We start from the raw sequence: 27503 nt of genomic DNA, 5'->3' as shown, positions 1-27503 counted from the left end.
CTAATGACGGGCAATTCTCTCTCTCTCTCTCTCTCTCTCTCTCTCTCTCTCTCATAAGAAAGCTGAGGACCAGAGATAGAAGTACCTGCCTGGGCCACACAGCTCATGATGGCATAGAGATTCCACCATGGTACAAGACCAGGCTTTTCCCATTCATTTCCAAAGAGTTTCTTGCCCAAATGGCTAGTAAGGAATAAAAATGTTTTATTACACTCCATTGTCTTATCTCCTCAGTGGAGACTGAAGACTTCCTGTGCTTGTCTTTGTTTCTTTTCCCCTGGATAGCAAGAGCAAACAGAAACAAAATTCTCTCATATATTATCATATACCAAATTTGCTTTATGTAGTCTTTGACTAATGACTCATTGGTCAGAATCAACTCAGGGATCTGTTCTCTGAAAGTGCATTAATAATATATATGCATTAAAGCTCCCTCTTAGAGAATATTTGAGCTTTGACATATTGAACACTGGCATTTTAAATTAAAGCTGTTGCTGTTGGTACATTTTAAAAACTAGATAGCTTGGAAATTGTGCTTCATACATTACAAAACAGACCTGAGGTTATAAGTGGTTTACTAAGCCCAAACTATTCCTGGCCTATTTAATTGTGGTAGGGGTTTGAATTGTATTTTCCAATTATCATGACCTAAACATCTTTCAGGTTGAGAAAAAAACTGAACTGTTTTAGAGGGCTTTGATCTACTAGAAGGAACACCATAAAAGCAACCTAATGGATTGTCTACATACCATACAGACTTGGAGTAATGAATTAGGAACTCTTCTGAATTCTTCAAGATAGGAAGCCTCAAGATTACAATGATGCTTTGCGACAGTGTTGACTCTGTATGTTGAGCTCTGGGCTTGCATTATTGTCTCTTGTCTTGCGGGCTCTTTTCTTTTATCTGGTTATGTAGCTGAGCATTCTTTTTCCTTGGAGCATTAAACATGTGCAAGTTGATAAGTAGTTTGTGCTAAGCCTTTTCCTCAGTACAGCTTCTTGGGGACATTTTGTGCTACACATACATACACACACACACACACACACACACACATTCTGCACATACATATTATGTACGATATGTATCCATAGACACGAGGCTTTCCCCATGAAGGTTTTACTTCAGGGCAGTGTAATAAAGAGCCTTAACTTTGGAACCACAGAGGTCAGGAACAACACCCACCCTCTCTTGCCTCAGCCATTTTTACAGATAGACCAATTAACAGATAGTGAGTTTTTTTTTTTCCTTAAATGCCTCTGTGGTGGATGAGCTCAGATTTTGTATCCTGTTGGACCCAGGGTAACTTTGTCTACAAAGGAATTTTCCCAAAGACACAGGAGTAGCAAGTAGAATTGAAACTAGACCCCAGGTTCTTCAATTCCTGGTGAGTCCCCTTCTTTCAAAAGCAACTTTTTATCAGGTTCTTTTTCCATAAAATGAAGCAGTTTACCTCTTTTTCCATTATCTTTGTCATGAAAATCTGCCACTACCCTGTCCAGGGACTAGTGGACTTGGGGTAGAGGAGAAAAAGGCAACCAGGTTCCAGTGGATCTTGGCAATAGGAGCCATTATTCCCCATCTATTTGACATTAATATATTGCTCACTGTTGACATTGCAGATATGTTTTCAGCAAGGCACTCTTGAATTCTTGATACTGGCTTGAAACCTTATAATTGTAGGATAGAGTGAAATCCAACGTGAATTAGAAATTTAATTAAACTTCTTGCTTGTTTAATTGTTTAATGTGTTGCCCAGTCTGACTTGCAATTCCATATTCAATTATAATGAAACTCCCCTTAGATTGAGTTTATTTTGGGGTTTAAAAATGACTCTAAAAGGTATTGATGCTTTAAGAGAATCTTGGTTTTATAAAATTTCAACATAAGAGATTGAGTGTTTTAGTATTAGATTTGTATTGACTCTTGATATTGACACAAGTCTAAATGTGCAAAGCGCACAAAGCTAAATCCCGTGGGCTTATGTTTAATTTAAAATATGGCTAGCTGGCCATTTTGAATATACTAGATAGGCTGACAATCTGAATATCTGACTGGTTGGGGAAATAGTCAAATATTAATTTTAAATGTTTATTAGTAGACTGTTTGCAGTTGGTTTTTGAATTTATTTGAAAGTAAGAATTCACATTTATGTAAAATTTCCAGCAAATCTGGTTTCATAAAGGTGTTTAGAGGTTAAATGCCTAATGATTAATTTATGCCTTAGTGATATTTTTAATAATTTGGAGGAAAAGTAAGGCAGCTGAGGATAATGCTAATGATGAATAATAATGAAGGTTTAAAGATCCTGAGATTTAACAGTGGAGATCATATTCAGCATCCTGAAAACAGAATAGGAGAACAAATGGAAAAGACAACTTAGTGGAGTTCACAGAGTGCTGGACAAGGAGAAAAAAAGCTAAGGAAGGACTCAGGTCCTCCCCACCCCCCAACCCCCCACCAACATGATCAGGGGACCCAGGCAAGGCAAGGTCCCTCTTTCTTTCTCTGTGATTTCATTCACCTTAATAAGGGGCTTTAAAAATATTTGTGATCCATTGTTTTCCTGCAGTATTAGGAATTTTGCTTTTATGTTTGACTCTGTGCAGCCTGTGTCTTGAATATGTTGAAGCCTTGTTGAATGGAAAAAGAGCATGAGGGAAGCGTGGAAGCTAAGTGTGATACAAAATTAATACTGTAATCTCATCATCTTTTATTTCTACCCAAAAGTTATGACATTTTTTTTTCCTTGTGCTTGTTCTCTTTTGGTTCACAAAATACATTAGATAGTTGTTACTCTGCGTGTGTGTGTGTTTACAAGAACGTGTGTGGATGTACATACGGGATGATGATAGTGTAATCCCTTTGGGAAGATGAATGTTTCATGCCCTAAAGGTGATGATATGCTTAAAATTCTGTGTACCTAGTCTGTAAACCATCAGGAAAATTCAATAAGTAGGCCTTATTCCTTCTGTGGAAATATAATGACAATAAAGTAATACTCGAAATTAATTTAGTTTAATTATAAATGAAGGCATTCCTTACATTCAAAATTAATAAAGAAATAAGATTGATAGTCTGTGCTGATTCGGTTGAACACATCATTTTGCAAAGCCAAAGAAATTATCTGTGAACTTTTGATCAAAAAGCACAGATAGTGTGTGATCCAGGAAACTTGATTACTACTGGTTTTCACTGAGGAAGGCTTTTTGATATTAAAAGCAAAGGAAGCCAGAACATTATTGCGTAGAGAATTGATTGATTACTTTAATCAATGACTTCTTCAGAGACAGTTCTGAGACACGACTGGGAAAACCAAAATGAGCTAACTGGCCGTTAGTGGTCAGCACTGCTCCATAAAAAGTTGTCCACGCAGTGCTTGCAGCCAGAGCACCGAGAGACTTTCTGGGAGAATTGTAGCTTGTGTGAAGATCAGACCTAAGTAGAGTTTAATAAAATTCTGCTTTGGAGTGATTTGTTTATCTTCTGTGAGCAATTTCTTTTTTTTTTAATAGATTGATTTATTTATCTGTTTGTACTCCTCTAGTGCTTTTCCTCATCTGAACCAAAAGCACTTTGCAAATATCAGAGCTCAAATTTTAAAAAGATCATTGATTTTTTTCGACAGCCCTGAAGGTATGCTGTCACATATCATCATTTATTTCTGAGATAGGGATATTGATAGCATATATTAAAATCTTTTATTAGAGTTTTGTGGGGTTTTTTTGGTCCAGCAGTAACTTAAATTCAAGTGAGTTTTGTATTTGCCTTCATCTAATCAATTGCTTTTAGAAAGTATTTATTTCCCCAGGACAGCATGGCTGCCATGGTGCCATAAGGGGAAAAGAATAGTGTGTCAGTGAAAATCATCATTGACTGAAAACATTCCTGTGTGATAGCCAAACAGTTGTCCAGGAAGAAACAGGCTCTGATTAGCCGTTGAAATTAGCCCAGCATGACCAGTTAAAGTCTGGTCTGAAGTCAGTAAGCCCTGAGTGTCTTGTGAACCTATGCCAGTGTACCTTCTTGCCTTTTCTTAACTTTATGTCATATGTTTCCATTTACCCTTCATTATCTTTAAGGAAGGCTCAGGGCAGGGACTAGCAGTCCTTGATTCAGAGGACAATTTGTGAGGTGAAGGCCCTGGCAAGTGTGACACCAGTCACGTGGAATCAAGAGGAAGGGAAATACGGGGAAGGCTTCATCATTTATTTTTGGGCTCCTGTTAGCCTCTTAACTGGCCTTTCTGTTGCCTGCACGGCCACCTGGAAGCCCCCTTGCTGACTTACAAGAGTGCTCTTTCTAGATTGTCTATCTCTAAACTGGCATGCTTCTTTCTTGTTGGCTTTATCTTTAATTTCGACTATGTTCTTCATTCCCAGTGTCCCTGTCTTAGTTTATTTAGACCCTCAGACTCCTCTTTCTAGCCTGTTGCAGTAGTCACTGAAGCGGTCTCCCTGACTCTGATCTCATCCACTCTTCTATGCAGCTGCTAGAGTTTCTTTCCAACACACAGACATAATCTGGTTATGTGCACACAGGCTGTTTGTGGTCACTTCCAGTGCACAGGAAAGATCAGATTCCCAGAGCATGCACAAATGGCATCTGTAGTCCGGCCCTACTCCGCTTCAGTGTTGCAACCAGATGGATGTTGATACTGTTTTTGTTCTTTACAGCATTCAAAATATGGGGGTACCACTAACAGGAAAAATAGGAGATTTAATTATTAATTGTTTTGGGGGTTGTGAAGGAATAAGGAACAAGCCACTCTGTAGAATATGGCTGACAATACTATTTAATTGTACAGGTGCACCCAAGGAAAAGTTGGGTCTACTAGGTATCTCTTCCATGAAGCTCCAGTGTGCCCTGTGGTCTAATGCAGTTTCAGCTTCCAAGTTAAACTACCCTGAGACCCCTGGGGATACTGAGTTCTGGGAATTGGCATGGGATAGAGGAAGGGATGGTAAGATTGAGGACATCCCATGGTTGGGGGCTCTGAGCTCAGTGGGTTGGTGTGACCACAAGTCTAAGCTGAGGATCATGCCGTGCTGTGGAGCATTCTCGTGGACTGGGGCAGCTCTTCTGATCATTGTCTCAGGCATGAGTCAGATGAAAATTCCCAGAAATCAAGACCCCTAAAGATTTTCTCTTTTTTATTAGAGTCCTATAAGATAAAAAAAGCATTAATTTTGGAAATCAGTAGACAACATTTGAGTCACGACACTTAAATTTTCTAGTTAGGTGACCCTCAAAATATTACTTCAGCTCTCTGAGCCTCAGCTTCATAATCTGCAAATAGGATAATGCTCATTTCATAGAGTTCATGTGATGGCAAATGAGAAAATACAGGTAAAGCAAGTATCACAGTGCTCCAAAGATCCTAAACAATTAGAAGCTGCTGATGCTGACAGTTTTAATTTCTCCTCCCAGGTGAATACAGGCCCAGGGTTGTGGCCAGAGTTGATGTACAGTGGCTGGGAGCCATCCACAGGCTTCCATGCATAAGGCCAACAGCTAATCTCTGGGAATAAAAGGAAGTTACCTGTCTTAACTGACCTGGCAATCTGCAGAGGTTGGGCCCAGAGGGAGAATGCAGGTGTAAGCTGACGGAATAATCAGGGGGTGCATGTGGAGGATGGTTGTAGACAGTGGAGAACTTGCTGTGAGCTTAGTTGGTGGCTGCAGTTTTGCTACAGGATGTTGCTTACCTCTGCCAGGCTGCCTGGAGGGAGAATCCTGAGGGCGTAGGCATAAGTCCGGGGCTGAGTCCACAGGTTGTGGCAGTAATTTAGGCACAGAATGTTTGTGGGTGGAAGATAGGCAAGGCCCATTGGAGAACCTTCGAAGGAAGATACTGCACCCCATGCTGCTGTTCACCACTGACCTCACCTAGTGTTGGGGCTTGGAAGGCTCTGTAGACTCGAGCAGATCCCCTTTCTCTCACAAAACAATCTCCAATGTCAGTATTTAATTGTACTTTTATAGCATTGTTTAGAGCACAGAGGGCATGCAGGTGTTTTTTGTCATGCCTCTATTTGCTAGAGTATCTTGATATTTTTTGAGGGTGGTTGGGTTTTTCTTTTTTCAAGGTAGACTGGCATGTGTGTCTATTTCAAGCCAATGAGACTGTTCTGATTTTTATTTGAGGAGTAGCTATTTCACTATTATGTATGCCTTGAGCCTCATTTGGGAGTTTAAATTATTTCAAAATGGATAGAGACTGTAGGACAGAGAATCCCAAATCACAGGACAATTTGTGGTTCATTGGCAAAGATAGTGAAAAAAGTGTGCTTTGCAGAATATTTTACTCTGAGTTTCTCTAATGTAATTAGTTTTGAAGGGGGGAAAAAAGCCCCAACATTCAGCAGAATGGTAGGAATAGAGGATCAATCTAATACTTCATGGTGGAGGACAAGGCTTTGTTTAGGCAATTCTTCGTAACCAAAACTCCTGGGTACAAGTGACTCTGCAGAAAACAGGGCTGGCTCCCTTTTGCTGTCTATTTTTTGGGACATGTGGCCAGTAATCACAGGTTTGGACTCATTTTCTTAAAAGTACTTGGGAACTACTACCACCCGAATACTTGGAGACGTACAGTCTTGAAAGGCAGCCCCCAGCTGTTCTGTGGCTGGAGGAAGATGAAAGTTTAGCTGGGTCTCCTGCTTCCTTTGTGCTGTCCCATGTCAAGGCATCATCCAATTTTCTACAGGCTTGGGGATAGACTGAAGAAGCGGCCTGAGGGTTTTCCTCATAGCTTTGATGCCACGAGGGACCATGCTGTGTTTTCCTTGGTGTGTGTGTGGGGTGCCTCTGTGTGTGTTTCTCCCCATCTGCCCTCAGAGAGGAAAGCACAGCTGCTATCGCGTTTCTCTCCTTGAGGGTCAGCTGCATGGGCTGCCCTCCGAAGCCCCTGTTTGCCTTACCTACCCAGCCCTTTTCTGACTTCTGCTAATCCTGCACTAGTTCTCAGTACTGGAGGGCCTTGCCTTCTCAGTGCTATTTTTCCATTCTTTCCAGCTTGAGTGCTAAATGCTTCCCAGAGGTCCCAGACTTTGGCAAGGGTTGTTGGCCATGTGGCTCTCATGTTCAGCCTTAGCGGACCCTGACCTGTTCCAGGAAGTTCTTTAATACAAGGACAGATAGATCATAGCAGCCCATACCATATCTTGGGGTCAGTTATCTTTCTTTAATTATTCTCCTGAATGTACACCCCCCCTTCAATCCAGATCTATATAACTTTGGTTACTTTCCTGTTTGTGCCCTGATTCTAGTGCCTAAAATTGGTCTTTAAGCATGAACCCCTCAGTGGTTCTCTTGTCCACTCTAGAATTCAGCGCGTCAACTCTCAGGCTGTTCACCTGAGCAAATCCTTGCTTTTCCACCACTCATTCCTTTGAACACTAATCGCTTCTCTCCTACTTGAATAAAAGTTTTCAGTTGTATCTGCTCTGGAATGGGGACTCTGGGTAGCCACCTTCTTCTTATTTCCAGTTATTGTGTTTTACTCTCAAAGCTGTTCTGGGCCTGCTTTCACACGGTTCTCCAAGCTGTGTGCGTGTTCTTCCCTCCACGAATTATCCATGTGTGAGTCTGGTCTTTTCACTTTATGGCAAACTTGTAGAAGATGGATATCTTCATGATGCATAAATTTCACAGGCCCTAGAATATTCCAAACCACTTCAAAAACCTTTACTATTTGTTTTGTCATGGGAGTGTTAATAACGAATATGCCTTTCCCTTTAACAAGTGTATTTAATGTTTTAAAGTATTTGCTTTTTTTGGAGAGTAGGTTTTGGTTTTGATAAATATTAGCTTCAATTCATGCGAAATTTATATTGAAATCCTGTTCAATTTATACTTCTGCATGGAGTTTAGCATAAAACAGACTTGAAATGCAAAGGATAAGATGTTGATTAAAAAATGATTTTTCATATATAATCACCACAGAATTTGAAGAGGAAATCCTTATGAGGCTTGTCAGATTATCTTTCAAATTTCTTCTTTTGTTCCCTGATATTGCTTTGTAGCAGTATCATCTCCATCTCCACTTGCTTATAAAACACATTAATTCAGCAGCAAACTTCATATTATCAGACACAATTTAAAATGAGCTACAAGAACTTAAATTCCCCGTGCCAGCTCAGCATTCCTAATTCATGTCATCTTCAGCGTTTGAGTTTAGGGTACAGATTTATTGGACCAGAGAATGAGAAAATCCAAATTTTCTAGAACCTGTGCCTTATGTGGAATAGCTAACACAGTGGGACATGTCTTGCTGTTTAATCCTGAATGTTGAGAGTCTCTCTTTCCCTTTCTCACTCACTCAATATCAAGGGGATAAACAATATATTTTAATGAAAGAATTGAAGTAAAGCAGGATAATCCAAGTTAACTGGAGATCTGTGATTGTCGGAGTAGATAAATTCATTGTTGTATTCCCAGTGTTAGAAAGTGACTGGCATGTAATAGGCACTCAATTAATTTGTTGAATGTATGACTAAACAAACAAATTTTAATATGCTTATTAAATTTATTCTCATTGATTCAGGATATGGTGAGGGCTAGGTCATTATTTTGTTCTACCTTTAATGAGGCCTCTGGGTTTTCCGCTACATGTTTGTCACATATGTCAATGATAATAAGAGTAGATTTATTATCTAACATTTGTATAATGCTTTTTGTTTAATAAAATTTAGTAAGATATACGTCTTTTTATTTTCAGGACAAATCTGAGTGATACAACAGGTACCCAAAAATGGTGATCCTCCTTCCTTCTCCCACTCCTGAACCATACTTTCTCTAGTAGGGATGACAGATGTAATTCTTTGATTAGTAAGGAGACTAAAAAGATATAGTCCAAAAACCACACATCAAGTTGGTAACAAAAACCCAAATTACTTGTAGCCTGACATTTTTTCCAGTTTAAATGTATTACAGATTTAACTGACTTAACATTTCATTCAATAATTTCCTTGACATGTCACAGAAATTCAGTGATGGATGTATATTTAAAATTACTCTAAAGTCAATGTTCGATGAAATAAAGAAGTGCAATATAGAATAGATAAGAAAATACTATTTTTCAGAGCCAAGAATTGCCTTATTTTTATTGGTATTTTGAAACTGTTTATTCATTTCCTTAGATAAAAGACTGTACGTGATTTGGAATATAAAAATAAGATTTGGATGTGATTTATAAATCTCTTTTCTGTTTTCATTTCTTTTATGAATCCTTATGAATAGGTGAAGGTGTCCCTTCTGAACTCTATTTTTTTAACTTGGATTTTGGAGGACTTATTTGTTGTTCGTTTCATTGTCCTTTCCAATAACCAGCAGCATAATGAATGTGCTGTGGTCGCTGAGGAAACAAATTATGAAAAAACAGGGATTTAGGATGGTTTACAGAAAAATTGTGTGAATAAGTTTCTTTGTAGCTAATTTGGTGGATTTAATTTCACAAGATAGGATATTCCGAAATTTTTTGTGATAACAAAAGAAAGGAAAAACCTTTTTTTTTTTTTTTTTTGGAAAAACCTTTTAATGAAACTCTTAAAGTTGTATCTTACAGGAAAGCCTACATTGGAGTAATAAAATGTAGATCTTATTTTGATTTTTGGCCAAGACTACTTGGCTTAAATGTTTTCTTAGAACTGGAGAATTTAGAAGCACATGAGACATTACAAAAACAACCTGGATATGCTATTCTGATATTCTTGAACGTTTAGTTGGTCAGTCTCAGAGTATACAAAATACTTTACTAAATTAGACCCCTTTTCCAGCTTTGCTCAGTGATCTGTCCTACATATTGAGGACTGAGTTGGGACATGGGGTTTCTTTTTTTTTTTTTTAAGATTTTATTTATTTATTCATGATAGACATAGAGAGGAGAGTGGCAGAGACACAGGCGGAGGGAGAAGCAGGCTCCTGGCCGGGAGCCCGACGTGGGACTCGATCCTGGGACTCCAGGATTGCTCTCTGGGCCAAAGGCAGGTGCCAAACCACTGAGCCACTCAGGGATCCCCAGGGACATGGGGTTTCTAATTCATACAGCTTTAGGTCTCTTTTGAGCTGAAGAATTTGTATTTTTCTGATCTATCCTTAGTCCTCATGGAGAAAGGAATTTATATAAGCTAATATCAATTGAGATAATAATCACTTTTTGTTTTGGAAATTTCTTCTAAATTATAAGAACTGCTACCTCTACATCTAGTACTTGGAAGATTTGGCACAGATGTTTGTCTTATCTATAAATAATTTACATATATTTGAAATTATTAACTCTTAAATTTGAAAGATACTTGGCTAGCTAAAGCTTGGTATCTAACTTTAGGCATATGAAGGCTGGTTTAGGTGATGATATGGGGATGGAATAGATACTGTTAGCCCCCTCCCCCCACATGCAGAATTGCTTTCACTGAGTTGTACTTTAGAGTGATGTCCTGGGCTCATATCAAGAAGTAGAATAGGCAGGTGCACATTTGTATTTATGAGGATGTTGTTGAAGACATTGGCTACGTATCACACATCACACCCCTTTTATAAAAACCTGTCAGTGTGATTTTTCTTACAAAGTATTGCCAGGAAAATTTGTTGTTTTGTTGTTCTTCTTTTTGTTTTTTCACTTTTTACCAATTTAACCAGATATTTTTAAATTTATTTAAATTCAATTAATTAACATATACTATTGGTTTCAGAGGTGGAGTTTAGTGATTCATCTGTCTTATAGAATACCCAGTGCTCATTACATCACATGCCCTCCTTAATGTCCATCACCCACTTACCCCCTCCCATCCAGTGACCCTCAGTTTGTTTCCTATGATTAATAAGAGTCTCTTATGTTTTGTCTCCCTCTCTGATTTTGTCTTTTTATTTTTTTCTCTCTTCCTCTGTGATCCTCTATTTTGTTTCTTAAATTCCACATGAGTAAGATCATATGATAATTGTCTTTAGCTGATTGACTTATTACGCTTAGCATAACATCCTGTAGTTCTATCCACATCGTTGCAAATGGCAAGATTTCATTTTTGATGGCTGAGTAGTATTCCATTGTATATATGTACCACATCTTCTTTATCCAGTCATCCGTCAGTGAACATCTGGGGTCTTTCCATAATTTGGCTATTGTGGACATTGCTGCCATAAGCATTGGGGTGCAGGTGCCCCTTCAGATCACTGCGTTTGTATATTTGAAGTAAATACCCAGTATTCGCAATTGCTGGGTCATAAGGTACCTCTACTTTCAACTTTATGAGGAACCTCCATACTGTTTTTCACAGTGGCTATACAGGCTTGCATTCCTCCCAACAGTGTACAAGAGTTTCCCTTTTCCTATGTCCTCACCAACATTTGTTTCATGAGTTGTTAATTTTAGCCATTCTGACTGGCATGAAATGGTATCTCATTGTGGTTTTGATTTGTATTTCCTTGATGCCCAGTGATGTGGAGCGTTTGTGTGTGTGTGTGTGTGTGTGTGTGTGTGTGTGTGTGTGTGTGTCTCTCGGCCATTTGTATGTCTTCTTTAGAAAAATGTTCATGTCTTCTTCCCATTTATTGATTAGATTATTTGTTCTGTGGGTGTTGAGTTTGATAAGTTCTTTATAGGTTTTGGATACTAACCCTTTATCTGATATGGCATTTGTAGGTATCTTCTATTCTGTCAGTTGTCTTTTGGTTTTGTCGACTATTTCCTTTGCTGTACAAAAACTTTTTATCTTGATGAAGTGCCAATAGTTCATTTTTTGCTTTTGTTTCCCTTGCCTTTGGAGACCTGTCTAGTAAGAAGTTGCTGTGGCTGAGGTCACAAAGTTGCTGCCTGTGTTCTCTTCTCAGACTTTGATGGATTCTTGTCTCACATTTAGGTCTTTCATTCATTTTGAGTCTATTTTTGTGTATGGTGTGAGGAAATGGTCCAGTTTCATTCTTCTGTGTGTTGCTGTCCAATTTTCCCAACACCATTTGTTGAAGAGACTGTCTTTTTTCCATTGGATATTGTTTCTTGTTTTGTCATAGATTAGTTGACCATAGAGTTGAGGGCCCATTTCTGGGTTCTCTATTCTGTTCCATTGATCTATGTGTCTGTTTTTTGTGCCAGGACCATAATGCCTGTTGTTGTTGTTGTTGTTGTTGTTGTTGTCTGATCGCTGAGGCTAGGAATTCTAGTACTATGTTGAACAGCAGTCGTGACAGTGGACATACCCCTTCCATGTTCCTGACCTTAGGGGAAAAGCTCTAAGTTTTTCCCCATTGAGAATGATATTTGCTGTGGGCTTTTTGTAATGGCTTTTATGATACTGAGGTATGTTTCCTCTATCCCTACACTATGAAGAGTTTTAATCAAGAAAGGATGCTGTACTTTTGTCAAATGCTTTCCTGCATCTATTGAGAGGATTGTATGGTTCTTGTCCTTTCTTTTATTAATGTAATGTATCACATTGATTGATTTCCGAATGTTGACACCCTTGCAGCCCACTTGGTCATGGTGAATAATTCTTTTAGTGTTGGATCCTTTTTGCTAGTGTTTTGGTGAGATTTTTGCATCCATGTTCATCAGGGATATTGGTCTGTAATTCTCCTTTTTGGTAGGGTCTTTGTCTGGTTTGGGGATCAAGGTAATGCTGACCTCATAGGAAGGGTTTGGAAGTTTTCCTTCCATTTATATTTTTTAAAACAGCTTTAGAAGAATAGGCATTAATTGTTTAAATATTTGGTGGAATTCCCCTGGGAAGCCATCAGGCCCTGGGCTCTTGTTTGTTGGGAGATTTTTGATGACTGCTGCAGTTTCCGTGTTGGTTATGGATCTGTTCAGGTTTTCTATTTCTTCCTGTTTTAGTTTTGGTAGTTTATACATCTCTAGGAATGCATCCATTTCTTCCAGATTGCCTACTCTGTTGGCATATAGTTGCTCATAATATGTTCTTGTAATTGTTTACATTTCTTCGGTGTTGGGTATGATCTCTCTTTCCTTCATGATTTTATTTATTTAGGTCCTTTCTCTTCCCTTTCAGATAAGTCTGGTCAGGGCTTTATCAATCTTATTAATTCTTTTAAGGAATCCGCTCTTAGTTTCATTGATCTGTTTTACTGTTCTTTGGGTTTCTTTTTCATTGATTTCTGCTCTAATCTTTATTATTTCTCTTTCCCATGCTAGGTTTAGGCTTTATTTGCTATTCTTCAGCTCCTTTAGGTGTAAGATGAGGTTTGAGACCTTTTTGTTTCTTCAGAAAGTCTTGTATTGCTGTATACTTCTCTTTTTCTCAGCTTCTTCATTCTTCATCATATTCTTCAGTCTCTTAGGACTGACTTCACTGCATCCCAAAGGTTTTGAATACTTGTGTTTTCATTTTCATTTGTTTGCATGAATTTTTTAAATTCTTCTTTAATTTCCTGGTTAGGCCATTCATTCTTTAGTAGAATGCTCTTTAGCCTCCATGTATTTGAGATCTTTCCAAATTTCCTCTTGTGCTTGAATTCTAGTTTCAAAGCATTGTGGTCTGAAAATATGCAAGGAATGATCTCAGTCTTTTGGTACTGATTGAGACCTGATTTGTCACCCAGTATGTGATCTGTCCTGGAGAATGTTCCTCACACAGTCAAGAAGAATGTGTATTCTGTTGCTTTAGGATGGAATGTTCTGAATATATCTCTGAAGTCCATCTGGTCCAGTGTCTGATTCAGAGACCTAGTTTCCTTGTTGATCTTCTGCTTAGATTATCTGTCCATTGCAGTGAATGGGGTATTAAAGTCCCCTACTATTTTTGTATTAATATAAATATGTTTCTTTAATTTTGTTATTGATTGGCTTATATAATTGGCTGTGCCCATATTAGAGGCATAAATATTTACAATTGTTAGATCTTGTTGGATAGACTCTAATTAGGATATAGTGTCCTTCCTCATCTCTCATTACAGTCTTTGGTTTAAAATCTAATTTATCTGATATAAGGATCACCACCTCAACTTTCTTTTGATGGCCATTAGCATGATAAATGGTTTTCTGTGCCCTCATTTTAAATCTGGAGGTGTCTTTGGGTCTAACATGAGTCTCTTGCAGGTACCATATTAATGGGGCTTGCTTTTTTTATCCAGTCTCATACCCTGTGTCTTTTGATTGGGGCATTTAGCTCATGTATATTCAGAGTACCTGTTGAGAGATATGATTTTAGTATCATTGTATTACCTGTAAAGACACTGTTTCTGTATATTGTCTTTGTTCTTTTCTGATCTATATTACTTTTGGGCTCTCTCTTCACGTAAAGGATCCCTATTAATATTTCTTGTAGGGCAGTTTTGTGATCACAAATTCTTTTAGTTTCTATTTGTCCTGGAAGCTTTTTATCTCTCTATTTTAAATGACATTCTCACTGGATAAAGTATTCTTGGCTGCATGTTTTTCTCATTTAGCACCCTGAATATATTATGCCATTCCTTTCTGGCCTGCCAGGTCTCTGTGGATAAGTCTGCTGCAAATCCAATGTTTCTACCCTTGTAGGTTACAGACCTCTTGTCCCAAGCTGCTTTCAGGATTTTCTCTTTGTCTCTGAGGTTTGAAAGTTTCACTATTATGTATAAGGGTGTTGATCTGTATCATTTTATTGATTTTTGAGGAAGGATTTTCTGTCCTCCTGGACTTGAATGCCTGTTTCTTTCCCCAGATTAGGGAAGTTCTCTGCTATAATTTGCTTCAATATACCTTCTGTCCTCCAGTCTCTTTCCTCTTCTTCTGAGATCCCAATTATTCTATATTGTTTTGCTTTATGGTATCACTTATCTCTCAGATTCTATCCTCGTGATCCAGTAGTTGTTTATCTCTCTTTTTCTCAGCTTTTTTATTTATCATTTTGTCTTTTATATCACTAATTGTCTTCTGCTTCATTTATCCTAGCAGTTAGAGCTTCCTTTTTTAAAAAATTTTTAAATTTTTATTTATTTATGATAGTCACACAGAGAGAAAGAGAGGCAGAGACATAGGCAGAGGGAGAAGCAGGCTCCATGCACCGGGAGCCCGACGTGGGACTCGATCCCGGGTTTCCAGGATCACGCCCTGGGCCAAAGGCAGGCGCCAAACCGCTGTGCCACCCAGGGTTCCCAGAGCTTCCTTTTTTGATTGTATCTCATTAATAGCCTTTTTAAAATTCCAAATTTATTAGATTTTAGTTCTTTTATTTCTCCAGAAAGGGCTTCTCTAGTGTCTTCTATACTTTTTTCAAGCCCAGCTAGTATCTTTATAATCATTTTTCTAAACTCTAGTTCTGATATCTTACTTATGTCCATAATGATTAGGTCCCTGGCAGTCAGTACTGCCTCTTGTTCTCTTTTTTGAGGTGAGTTTTTCCATCTTGTCGCTCTGTCCAGAGAAGAACAGATGAACGAGAGAAAAGACAGTAAATTGGCAACAAGTACCCCAGAGTAATATACACTAAACAAATCAGAAAAGACCCAAAACCAGAAAAAAAAATTTAAAGAAGAATATAATCAGACACGTGAACAGAGTAGAGTAATACACTGGATCTGGTGTGTATTTCGGTCTATTTGTTAAAAAACTAGATCCCAAAATTTAACAAAAGAAAAATTATATATGAAGAACAACAAAAAGTAAATACAATAAAAGGATAGAGTGTAACTATAAAAATGAAAATTAAAAGTCAAAAAAAAAAAAAGGAAAAGAGCAATAATACACTATATCCTGAGTGTATTTTGGTCAGTTTGTTAGAAGAAACAACACCTCAAAATTATAAAGAAAGAAATACGTGCAAAAATGAAATTAAATACATTAACAGGATAGAATGTAACTGTAAAGATGAAAGTTTAAAAAGACTTTAACAAAGCAAAAAAGAATGAAGAAAAGAAAAATGCAAATATGATTAGACTGGTGAAGACGACAGAGCCATACGCTAGATTCTGGCTGTATTTTAGTATTTTAGGAACTGCGTCCCAATATCGTAAAGAAAGGAAAACTTACATATATACAAAAATAAAATTAAATACATGAATGTATAGCATTTACCTATAAAATGAAAATAAAAGATTTTTTAAAAAGTTGATTAAATAAGAAATTGGTTGCAAAAGGAAAGAGAAAATTAAAATTGAAAAGCAAATCTTGGGGAAAATCCTGAATTCTCTAAGTATTCTTCCTAACGCCGCAGTTCTGCGGTGTTGAGTGATCCCTGACCTTGGCCTTGCGGGGCCTCCCCGCTGCTCCTGGGGCGGGGGCTGCTGCGGGGCTCGGGCGCCCTGGGTCCCGCAGAACTGCCTGGCGCCCAGCAGCATGATCTCTGCTTCCCCGGAGGCCTCCCGGGCGGCCCTGAGGGCGGGGGTGAGCCCGGAGCTTGCCCCAGGAAAGGCCCCCCGGCCCGGGCCTGCCTGGGCTCCCGCCGCCCGTGCCCTCCCCTCCCGGCCGAGCCCTGCGGAGGCCTGATGGCGCTCCCACGGCCTCCCCACCGCGGCCGGCCTTCCGGGTCCCGCCTCCATCCCCCCCACCTGGCCGACCCCGCTCCCCGCCCCTCTCCCCTGCCCTCCTGGACTCTCCCCTGCCAGGAAAGCGTACGATTTTCTTTAGGAGCTCGATTTTCCTCTTTGCTTTGGTTTCTGCGAAACTTAGTACTACGTTTGTAGTCTCTAACCATCAGTTGTCTTTGGGATGCATTTTCTACATCTTCATCTTCATCTTACTCTTTTTTTTTTTAAGACTTTATTTATTTATTCAGGAGAGACACGCAGATAGAAAGGCAGAGACACAGGCAGAGGGAGAAGCAGGCTCCATGCAGGGAGCCCGAGGTGGGACTGGCCACCTGCATCACGCCCCGGGCCAAAGGCAGATGCTCAACCGCTGAGCCACCCGGGCTACCCTTGTCTTACTCTTACATCTTTAATCTCCTTTTGACATCCTTTCAAAAGCACATCTGTTGAATGCCTGTTTATGCTAGACACCATGCGTGATGCTAGGAATACAGAGATAAATACGATCTGAGACAACTCTGACCTCATGGAGCTTATAGTATTTTGGGGGGAAAGAAATATTAATAAAATGCGCATGCAAATAGATCTAAAAAAGGATATTGTTACAAGTATAGTGAGGGAACATTACATGCTGTGAGACTCTCTAATGTTCCTAATTTCTCTTTTCCTATATATGTTACGTCCCCTGTAGTAACAGACACACACATACATATATGTGTACATATTGTTTATGGTAAAACTTTATACTTCTATTTTCTTTTTTTTAAATTGGGTTTTGATTTTCAAGATTTTATTTATTCATGAGAGTCACAAAGAAAGGCAGAGACACAGAGGGAGAAGCAGGTTCCTTGTGGGAGTCCCATGCAGGACTCCATCCCAGGCCCCTAGGATCATAACCTGAGACAAAGGCAAACACTCAACCACTGAGCCACCCAGGCGTCCCTAAACTTCTATTTTCTTGAAAAACCTCTTCCTCAATAAGATTAAATGGCTTCCGTTATATGGAAGTACCACATTATATTTGCCCAGTATTTTATCCATTGGACATTTAATTTATTTACAGCTATTAACTATTATAAACAAATTGTGCTAATTTTCACTTTTTTGAAAGCCAAGTTTTCCTAGTGGGTGATATATTAGCAAGAAAAAGAAATATATCCCACCCCCACATTCGAGAATTTTGTGTAGAATCCTATTTAGTCAAGGATAGAGGATCTTACTGATAATAGGAACAAATATAGCATAACTCAGCTAGCTTTCCTTGTGCCTACCAGTCACTCTGTCTGCATAGGGCAACATCTTGCCTGTTTCAGAAAATTCAGTCCTGCTGTAGCCCTCTGCTTTTATACTCGAGGCTGACTTACCATTTTGAAGCACTAACAATCTGTGTGCTTCCATTTAAGGAAATATTTACAGATGATGAGCTCTGTTGGTTGTTAGACTAAATGCAGTCTCACAAAGATCACATCCTTAAGGGGGGGTGGGGGTGGGAAGGGAAGAACAAAACAATTAGTGTCCAGGAATGACTATTTCCAAAACATTGTGTTTGCTGTCGCCTTGACGTTCTGGAGCATGCATATCTGATCTCTACATTTACTGATGATGCCGAATAGTTTATCACTGGCTTTTCAATCAGTTGTTTTTCTCTACCAATTTCTTGGTCATATCCTTTGCTAACTTTTCTGTGGGTCAGATTTATCATTGTACTATCACTGATTTGTAATGGCTCCTTTTAACCAAGAATATTTTCACATATGTTGCAAACACTTAATTCTGTTTGTCTTCGCTTTTTAATTGCCTTGTGATATTTTTAACATAGTGATTAAGAGCAGAGGCTTTGTGATAAATCTTTGCCTCAGATCCTATTCAGTGACATATTATGTGTACTTTAGTCAAGTTGCTTGTAAATATTCTTGGGGTTATTCCTGTTCTTTTCATCTCAAGAAAGAGAAGATGTAAGGAATACACTGAATAATGCATGGTCACTATAGAAACTTTGGAAAACAGATAACTTTAAAATTTAAAAAAATCATGCATAATGCCTTTACCTGTTCTCATTTTCACATATGTATATTAGCAAGCAGTTATGTGTTATGTTAATCACAGTTATGGATGCAGTTTAGTAACAGTTTATTCTCCTATAATATATTGCAAATATCTTTCTGGGTTAATATATATGTTCCCTTTTTCATTTCTAATTGTATGATATTCCATTGCATAGATGTGTTATAATTTGTTTCCTTAATAAGTAGAATTTTATGTCAAAGGATCATAAATCTTTAAGGTTAGTTTTTGGCTATTTCTGTAACTTCATCCACATTGGGTATTATCTGTTTTATCTTTTTCGTTTGTACCAGTTTGATATGTGAAATGATACCTTATTTAAATTTGCATTTCTTTTAATTAAATAAGCATGTTTTGTGTGTTTATTGATTTCTTTTATTTAATACATTGCCCTGTTGATTCTTTGCTAATTTTTCAATTGGGGTGTTTGTTTTTTTTCTTACATATTTTCAAGAGTATTTATATATTTCAAGGAACATTAATCCTTTAGCATACATATTACGGATTTTTTTCCTACTTTCTGTTTTTTTTATTGCTTTTGATTAAAGAAAAATTTTGGGTTTTTAAAAATAAATCCAGCTGTCTTTATTTTTTACATTTAAAGATTATATAGTCATCAATATTTTCTTTAAGTGTTTTTGTTTTCTTAAAACATATTTCAGTTTGAAGTGTAGAAATAAGCTACACAAGAGCAGAAGTTTTGTTCATCTTATTCCTCACTGCTGCCTGCGTTCATGGCAATAATATGCATATAATACTTATTGTCAAATAATATCAATGTTTATCTAGACTTTATATCCCTTAAAATAGGTGATGGTAGCGAAATTATCCTTTTCAAAAAGCTGGGAATGCATTTTCTGAAATGCATTTAGAATTTATTTTTTCTTTGTCTGGAACATTCTTCCTTTCACCTGCTGAATTCCTGATTATCTTTAGATCTCAATGCGAACATTGTTTCTGTAGGAAAGCCTTCTGTGATAATCCGTTTACAAGGTCACATTCCAAGTTGTAAGTTTTCCTAACACTATCTGACACACTTGTAATTTCATAGTTGTTTATGGAATTATTTAGATATTTATTTCCCATTAGCACAAACAACAGAAACTTTACCTGATCTGCTCATCATTGTACCTCACTGCCTACATAGTATGTATTTAATAAGTTTTTAATCTTTTGAGCAGATAAATAGTAAGTGAACAAACTGTCACAAAAATCACATACCACATTTGTGCACATGCTTAGTCCCCTGCAAGACTTTATCTTCTCTATTTTTGATCTTATTGTCAGTCCCAACAGATTTAATAATGTACCTTTAAAAAACATTTTAGTATCTCAGATAATGATGACTTCTACACACTCTCTGTAACAATTTGTCTTAGCTTAAAAATTTTCCCGATTATCTTCATACATTTATTCACCCAGTTGAATTTTATAATCATTTCTCAAGTTAAAAAAAGAAATCTCTGTGTGTGTGTGTGTGTGTGTGTTTGTGTATTGGTATGTTGGTGTTTGTTGGTTTGGGGGAAAGAATTGTTTTAACTTTATAAATTAACCTGAGAGATTGTATACTTACAATAAAATATGCAAGCTTCTTATTCAGCAGTTTGGATAGGTAGCTTTTATTTACTTGAATATTTTTGATTTTCCTCAGTTAACTTTTAAATTTTATTCATCTAGAACATTTTGTGCCGGGAAAGAGTAAACATGGCAGGTTTGGGTCCATGTCTTTAAAAGAGTCTGCTTAGAGGGTTGTCCCTTGGCTGGTATCTGGGAATTTAGGCTTTGAAATGGCCCCTGTGATGCCATGCGGTAAGGTTATTTGGTGTGCCAAGGGTACCGAATTTCATTGTGCCAGCCTACCTAGACTTTTTTTTTTTTTTAACCATATAGTTTAAAGTGAGCATCTACTTTCCTTCTGGGATTTTTTTAATATTTGTGAAAAGTGATCTGATTATGATAGCAGAGAATGCCTTTGTGACCAACCTGTGAAAATCCTTGAACTTTGAGTCTCAAGGAATTTTGCTGGGTGAAAACATTATCCACATGTTCCTGCATTTCAATGTTGGAGAACATTGGAAGCCTAGAGAAATGCTTTTCCAGACACCCCCTGATGTCTTTTCTTCTTATTAGTTTTATCAGTTTGCATTTCTTCTTTGGGTTTTTCCCAGTTGTCCCAACAATGTCTTTTTCATTTATTGACATTTATTTTTATTATATCTATATTTATTTATTTTTAATATATGTAATATATATTATTTATTTTCATCATATACATACCATTATACATTTATTTGTGTCATATTACATTGATCAGATCTTCCAGAGCAATGCTGAATAATACAATTCACTTAAGCAAAGTTTGCTTAACTTCAATAGGATAGTGATAGTGTTTAAAATTAAGTATGTTTTGGGATCCCTGGGTGGCGCAGCGGTTTAGCGCCTGCCTTTTGGCCCAGGGCGCGATCCTGGAGACCCGGGATCGAATCCCACGTCGGGCTCCTGGTGCATGGAGCCTGCCTCTCCCTCTGCCTATGTCTCTGCCTCTCTCTCTCTCTGTGTGTGACTATCATAAATAGATAAAAATTAAAAAAAATAAAAAAAATTAAGTATGTTTTCTATTGTCTTTAGCTTGATACTCTTTAATATGTGAAGGAAGTATCCCTCAACATCTGGTTTATTTAGAATTTCATCAGAAACACATGCTACATTTTATTAAATGTCTTTTTTGGCATCTGTTGAGGTAATCAATGCTTTTTTTTTTGGTTCTTTATTGTGATAAATTATTATATGTATTTAAAAATCTTATTTAAAAAGAGGCATGCTATAACCAAATATCCTGAAGATGGGAGTCTCCCACTTTAAATGTTAATCTCATCCAAAATATGCCCTCACAGAAACACCAGGAAGTATGTTTGACCAAAAATCTGGGCATCCCATGGCCAGTCAAGTCGACACATAAATTTAACCATGACAGTGTCACAGATGTAGTAAACCTGCCTTAGCCACCATTCTCAAGAACACTTGATACTCATTTCAGAACTTTCGATCTCCTTTTTCCCCCAAACTGGCATCACTTTCTCCTTTTCCTTTATCTTCCAAACACCGCTTGTTCTCCTGACTTGCTCCAATGATCTTTTTCTTTTTTTCTTTAATTATGTTTTGTGTAGGTGTTTCTTGGATGTGAGCTTTTGTTTCTTTAACTCAGTGGATGATTTTCTACTTTTTCCCTTTTCTCTTTTCACTCTAAGTAGAGGATACTTAAAATATAGCTAGTGGCCTTTATTTATTCAACAATGATATATATTAAATATGAGGCACTGAAATAAGTCCTGACAATATAAACACGAATAGCATGGAGCTAGTTTTCTGGTAGTGAGAAGCAGGTAATAAATGGTTATAACATAATGTAGTACTGCACTAGAGGGCTGGAAAAGTACTTTGGGAACCCAGATGAAATGATAATCGTTATCTTTTATCATGTGGACTCACAGAGGATTTTATCAAAGGAGTCACATTTTTATCTGGTCCAAAATGAGTAATCAGGCAAGTTAGCAGCTGCAGGCTGAGGGAAACATTTTAGACTGAGTGAATGGACTACAAAAGTGCAGAGTTACGGACAAGAAGAACGTGTTTAGGAAATGTGACAAGGTCTGTGTACCAACAATGTATACCTGTGACTTATGAGGGTTTGGGAAAGAAGAGGCCTGCAAGAGGCATCCTAGAACTTAAAACACGTTGTATGCCATGCTAGACATTGTGGCTTTATCCCTGTAGGCAGTAGAAACCGGCAGAATCCTTCACCAGAGGGAGTGACCGATTCTTATTTTTCAAGGTAATTCTGGGAATACTCTGGAAGATGGCCTTCAGTAGGGAGAGAAAGTAGAAAATGGAAAAATTAAGGAGGTCATTGTAAAAATTTAGCTGAGAGATTCTGAGTGCTTGGTTTAGGTAATGAAGAGGGAGAATGGAACCTGAATTTTTGAGGAGGTATTTTTAAAGTTGAATCAACAGAAGTTCATTATAGTTTCAGGGAAGGAGAAATTGGAGCAGAGGAGGGGTTGACGGAGAATGAAAATGGAGAAGGTATGAGGAAGAGGGAAAAATTCTTTGCAACTCTCAAGTTCCCAGGTTAGAAGATGGAGTGAATGTATGTTCATGGATTAAAATCAGAATCCAGGGATCCCTGGGTGGCGCAGCGGTTTGGCGCCTGCCTTTGGCCCAGGGCGTGATCCTGGAGACCCTGGATCGAGTCCCATGTCGGGCTCCCGGCGTGGAGCCTGCGTCTCCCTCTGCCTGTGTCTCTGCCTTTCTCTCTATGTCTGTCATGAATAAACAGATAAAATCTTTAAAGAAAAAAAAATCAGAATCCAGTATGTTAGGAAAGGTGTAGAGTTGAGTTTTGTATGTGCTGCATTTGAGGTGCCTGTGGAGCCCCTGGGAATGCAGATCTGGAGAATGGAGAAGGGACTCAGGCTACAGGGAGGCACATGGTCCTCAGTTTGGTGCCAACCATGAAACCAGGTGAGAAGAGGCAAGAAGTTAGAGTATATGTAAAGTTAAAAGGAAGTGTAAGAGTGCTGACATACTTTGCCTTGTAAATATTTGATTGATTATTTGTATTACTAATGGACTCATATGAAGCAAAAGAAATGGCAACATTTTCCTGAGAAATCTGCAAGATTCCATTCAAGTTCTCACAAGTAAACTGTCATATATCAAAACAGGTTACTTAGGTGGAATCCTCTGTGTAGAGCTGCGTGACTGAGCAAGTGAGCTAACCTATATTTGACCCTCAGTTCTCATCTATAGATAACCCAGCCCCATATGGTCTTGCTGTGTTCACTCTTGCTTCACTGCAAGGAATGCTCTTTATAGTGGTCACAGAGATTTTTTTTTTGTCAACTAATGTGACAGTAATCCCTGTGTAAGATCTCACCTCTTTCCTTGGCCCCTGCCAACCTCTCTTACCTCATCATCTCTTACATCTCTTCTCTTTACTTTGTCTCCTCAGCTCTGGCTGAGGGATCCTTCTTTCTGTTCAGGCCTTAGGGTCTATGTATATGGTAGGTACTTAATATGAAATGAACGAATGACTGCCTTCTAGGTTTGCTGTGAACAATAAATGTGAAAAATATACAAAGAGCCTATTATGTGCCTGGTGCATTAAAAGTATGAAACAAATGCCACTTTTGATCATTCTTGTCCCTTTGTTACCTACCTATAATCCTGATATTTCTCCATATTTTTTTTTAATTCTAATTTACCTTTCCAACTCTTTCCAACCAGCCAATTTACTGTCTTCGGTTTTTACATCCTCACAGGCTGTAGTCCATGTGTGTTGACATCTCTCTTCATTTGGCACTTGATATGATTTTATCTGATTCTCTGGACTTTTTCATACGTGTATTCTACTGGGCAACCCTATTTCTTATTGTGCTTAACTCATTATATATGGATTCCTGGTCTTAGAGGACACTGAGCATATAACAACCTTCCTACATGAAATTCTCAGGAGAATGGGAATCCTCCGGGGACTATGTCCCAGGACTACCAAGGGATTCTTACAACTCATAAAGTACTCTTCCTACTACATTATTATTATTATTTTAAAGATTTTATTTATTTATTCATGATAAACATAGAGAGAGAGAGGCAGAGACACAGGCAGAGGGAGAAGCGGGCTCCATGCCGGGAGCCTGACTTGGGACTCGATCCTGGGGCTCCAGGATCACGCCCTGCACCAAAGGCAGGCACTAAACCGCTGCGCCACCCAGGGATCCCTCACTACTACATTATTATTTTGTGCATTTGGAATCAGGAATTTGTTAATAGTAGCCAATACTTATTGAACACTAACTCTGGGTCAGGCAGAGTCCTAAAAGCACTTTACATAAAATAGGTAACTTTATGATTTTGATTTTATGAGTAGTCCTTATACTTACTGACTTATCAAGGGTCACGCTGTTAGTGACTTGCAAGTTAGGATTTAGGCCTGGGTGGTCTAATTTCAGATTCCTACCAAAAGTATATTTGACTATACTTTTGTATTCTATAGTGCTCCAGGAGCAGTTCCAGAGTCATAGGATTTTTATCTTTTTAGTGTTTAATTTTAAAAAATAATATGCAGCTATAGTTTTTTTTTTTAATTCCAACATTTCTTCCCTACCATTCTACTTCACCATTTGGAGCCTAATTTCATGTAGGACAACCAGTATTAACAATATTTTCAGATTTTTTTATTATGTCTTTTTTTTTTTTTTTTTTAACGTCCGAGTGATTCTCCTCTCAGCTTTTTGTCTTCTAAAAATCCAGCTTAGGGGCACCCTAAGTGGCTCAGCTGGTTAGCCATTTGCCTTTGGCTCAGGTCACCATCCCAGGGTCCTGGGGTTGAGCCCCATGTTGGGCTCCCTGCTCAGCAGGAAGTCTGCTTCTCCCTCTCCCTCTGCTGCTCTCCTTGCTTGTGCTCTCTCTCTGTCAAATAAATAAATAAAATCTTTTTTAAAAGTCAGCTTATTCCTCATTAGTTGGGGAAAATAATAGATGGTCAAAAGATCTGTCTATTACCTGAGTTGATCCTTAGAGAAAGGTATTCTATCTCTGTCCCAGACAAGCTTCTAAAATTAATTAAACTCTTACTTGTTTGGGACCCATTTACATTTCTGAAGGAGACCTACTTCTAGTCTACAACTCGAGGCTGATGAATTCTTCAAGTTCCCAGGACTGAAGCTGTGATTTGACAATCCATGTGTGACTGTATCACGTTGATGTTCAGAAAAAAGCAGGCCTTCCTGGCTAAGGAAGTAGAGTGTGATGCTCTTTCCAGTGCATGGCTTTATGGACTCAAGAATCTTGGGAAGACAGTTTTGTTTTAGATCCTTATGTTTTCTCTACTTCTCTGTTCATGAAGAACTATAATTTTTAATCAGGAATACAAAAATACTGCTGTGGAAGTGGCCATGCTTTTCAGCATGCAGCAGAACATTTTCCTAAAAAGTGAGGTCACCAGAAGCATGGAGCAGAGAAATCCCAGATGGCACTAATATTTGATTTCATTTTTAGCACGCTCATATTCAGCAGATGGATTGGAAGGCTGACCTCTCTGACACTTCTGCATCACTGCCTGCTACTCCAATTGCTTTTGCGAATGTTTTTTCATAAGGCTTCTCCTGGTACCTCAGAGATTGATGCCTGGTCGCCCGCCTGTGTTATGCTTCATTACACCAAGGCTCTGTGTGGTTGAGAGTTGCTGTATTCTATAAAAGGGGAAATCCTAGCTCATCAGTATCTCAAACTTTTCCTACACTCTCTCAAATTGCTTGTAGCGTGTTGAAGAGCATCATCTTAGCTTCCTCCATATACATCTGATTTATATCAGTTTTTTTTTTAGTTCTTTTCTAATTTTTCTGCTTTCTTCTGTGACATAGGTAAATTACGAGTAATATAAAAAATCTTCTAGAAATGGCTAAATTGACGATTTCCAACAATCTTATTATATTAAGGTGAATATTGTTGAGTTCCATCTCGCAGAGAGGCAGAGAGGACAGACCTGGACTAGAGTGCCTGACTCTGCCATTTCCCTTAGACTTTAGTATTAGCCTCAATTTCCTTGTTTGTAAATTAGTGATATTCTTAGTGCTGAGTGGTCAGGATTGCCCTGAAGGTTAAAGTAACAAATATTGTTTGGTCATCATAATATTGGCACAAAATCACTTTGGTTATGTTATTTTTTGCTTAATCTTATGTCAGTGATGATAGTTTGCATTTTGCTTTATGTTTTCTTTTGCATATGCAGGTAATAAAAATAAAATATAAAAATAAAATATAAAAAATATAAAAGTAAAATATAAAATTTATTTGGATTACAAGGAAAGCAAATTGTTAAGGAGGAAGTTTTTACTGACCAGACGATGTTTTGTTGCAAAACTTTTTATAAAATTATTTTCACTTTTATAGGTCATGACATCATCCACATACCTATTTAGAGATGGCTTCTGTGGGAATGAAGCATCCTCTGCCCCTCCCTCCCGTCCGCTCCATCTAGTTTATATTTCAGTGATGGCGGCTAGAGAAACTATCACACAGCATGAATATCCAGCAGGTTTTTGTGTTTTTCCTGGCAGGTTGACCTATGTGGCCATTCTGTAATGTTCTCAGGGAATCCTCAATTCTGAGGAGGATTAGTTTGCTTAAATCCTTATGTGTTGCTGCTTTGCACACAACCAGATTTTGGTATATATTTTAATGCAAAGCCTACTTTTGGCTTAGAGAACATTGCATATTTAATAGCCTTTTTGCTTGAATCAGATCTCTACCCAATGTGATGTTGATGAATTTAGGTTTTAGATGATTAAACTGCTATTTGGTTGTGAAACTTTCTTTAGGAAGTTACTTTTTTTCCCCTTTTTATAGATCAAACATAAGGCCAGACTATGCAGACTCCAATTTCCATGAGTTCAAGATGCACACCTTCAATCGGGTTACATCCTGCAAAGTCTGCCAGATGCTCTTGAGGTAAGCTCGCACGGTCCCGTGTTTCAGTTTAAAGGAGCTGGTATAATTGCTCCATGTTTCCAACTTTTCTAATATCCCAGCCAAAATGTTTGGAAGTGGGGAGATTGCCTTGACAGTTTTGAGTCCACAGACCTTTCCTCAGCCTTGTGCCTGGATCCTTCCTTTGGAACCCCAGGAAACCCTCTCCCTGTGCTAAAAGACTTTGCAGAGCACTGTGTTCCCCTGTTTTCTTTCTTTTGTGATTCCATATAGGCAGATTTTAACACCTTTTAACATAATCACTCTCTAATTTTACCTTTCAGAGGAACATTTTATCAAGGCTATTTATGTTTTAAGTGTGGCGCGAGAGCACACAAAGAATGTTTGGGAAGAGTAGACAATTGTGGCAGAGTTAATTCTGCTGGTAAGTCATGTTTATTGTTGTGATTCTGCTTTTAATTAGGATATAAAACTTGATAAACATAATTAAGGTCTA

At 38.1% G+C, this 27503-nt stretch overlaps 1 protein-coding gene across 1 annotated transcript in view; it reads left to right on the top strand.

The window, feature by feature from the left end:
* VAV3 (vav guanine nucleotide exchange factor 3) overlaps positions 1 to 27503 on the top strand; it is a 352818-nt gene that overhangs the window by 197238 nt on the left and 128077 nt on the right. The window contains exons 16-17 of the mRNA XM_055339940.1: positions 26927 to 27028; positions 27331 to 27431. Of these exons, the coding sequence (XP_055195915.1) occupies positions 26927 to 27028; positions 27331 to 27431 (203 nt within the window). The remainder of the gene's footprint in view (positions 1 to 26926; positions 27029 to 27330; positions 27432 to 27503) is intronic.

Source organism: Nyctereutes procyonoides, unplaced genomic scaffold, assembly GCF_905146905.1.
Source record: "Nyctereutes procyonoides isolate TBG_1078 unplaced genomic scaffold, NYPRO_anot_genome, whole genome shotgun sequence".
Classification (NCBI taxonomy): Eukaryota; Metazoa; Chordata; class Mammalia; order Carnivora; family Canidae; genus Nyctereutes; species Nyctereutes procyonoides.
The sequence above is the reverse complement of the archived record's forward strand: the minus strand, read 5'-3'. Positions and strand labels throughout refer to the sequence as shown.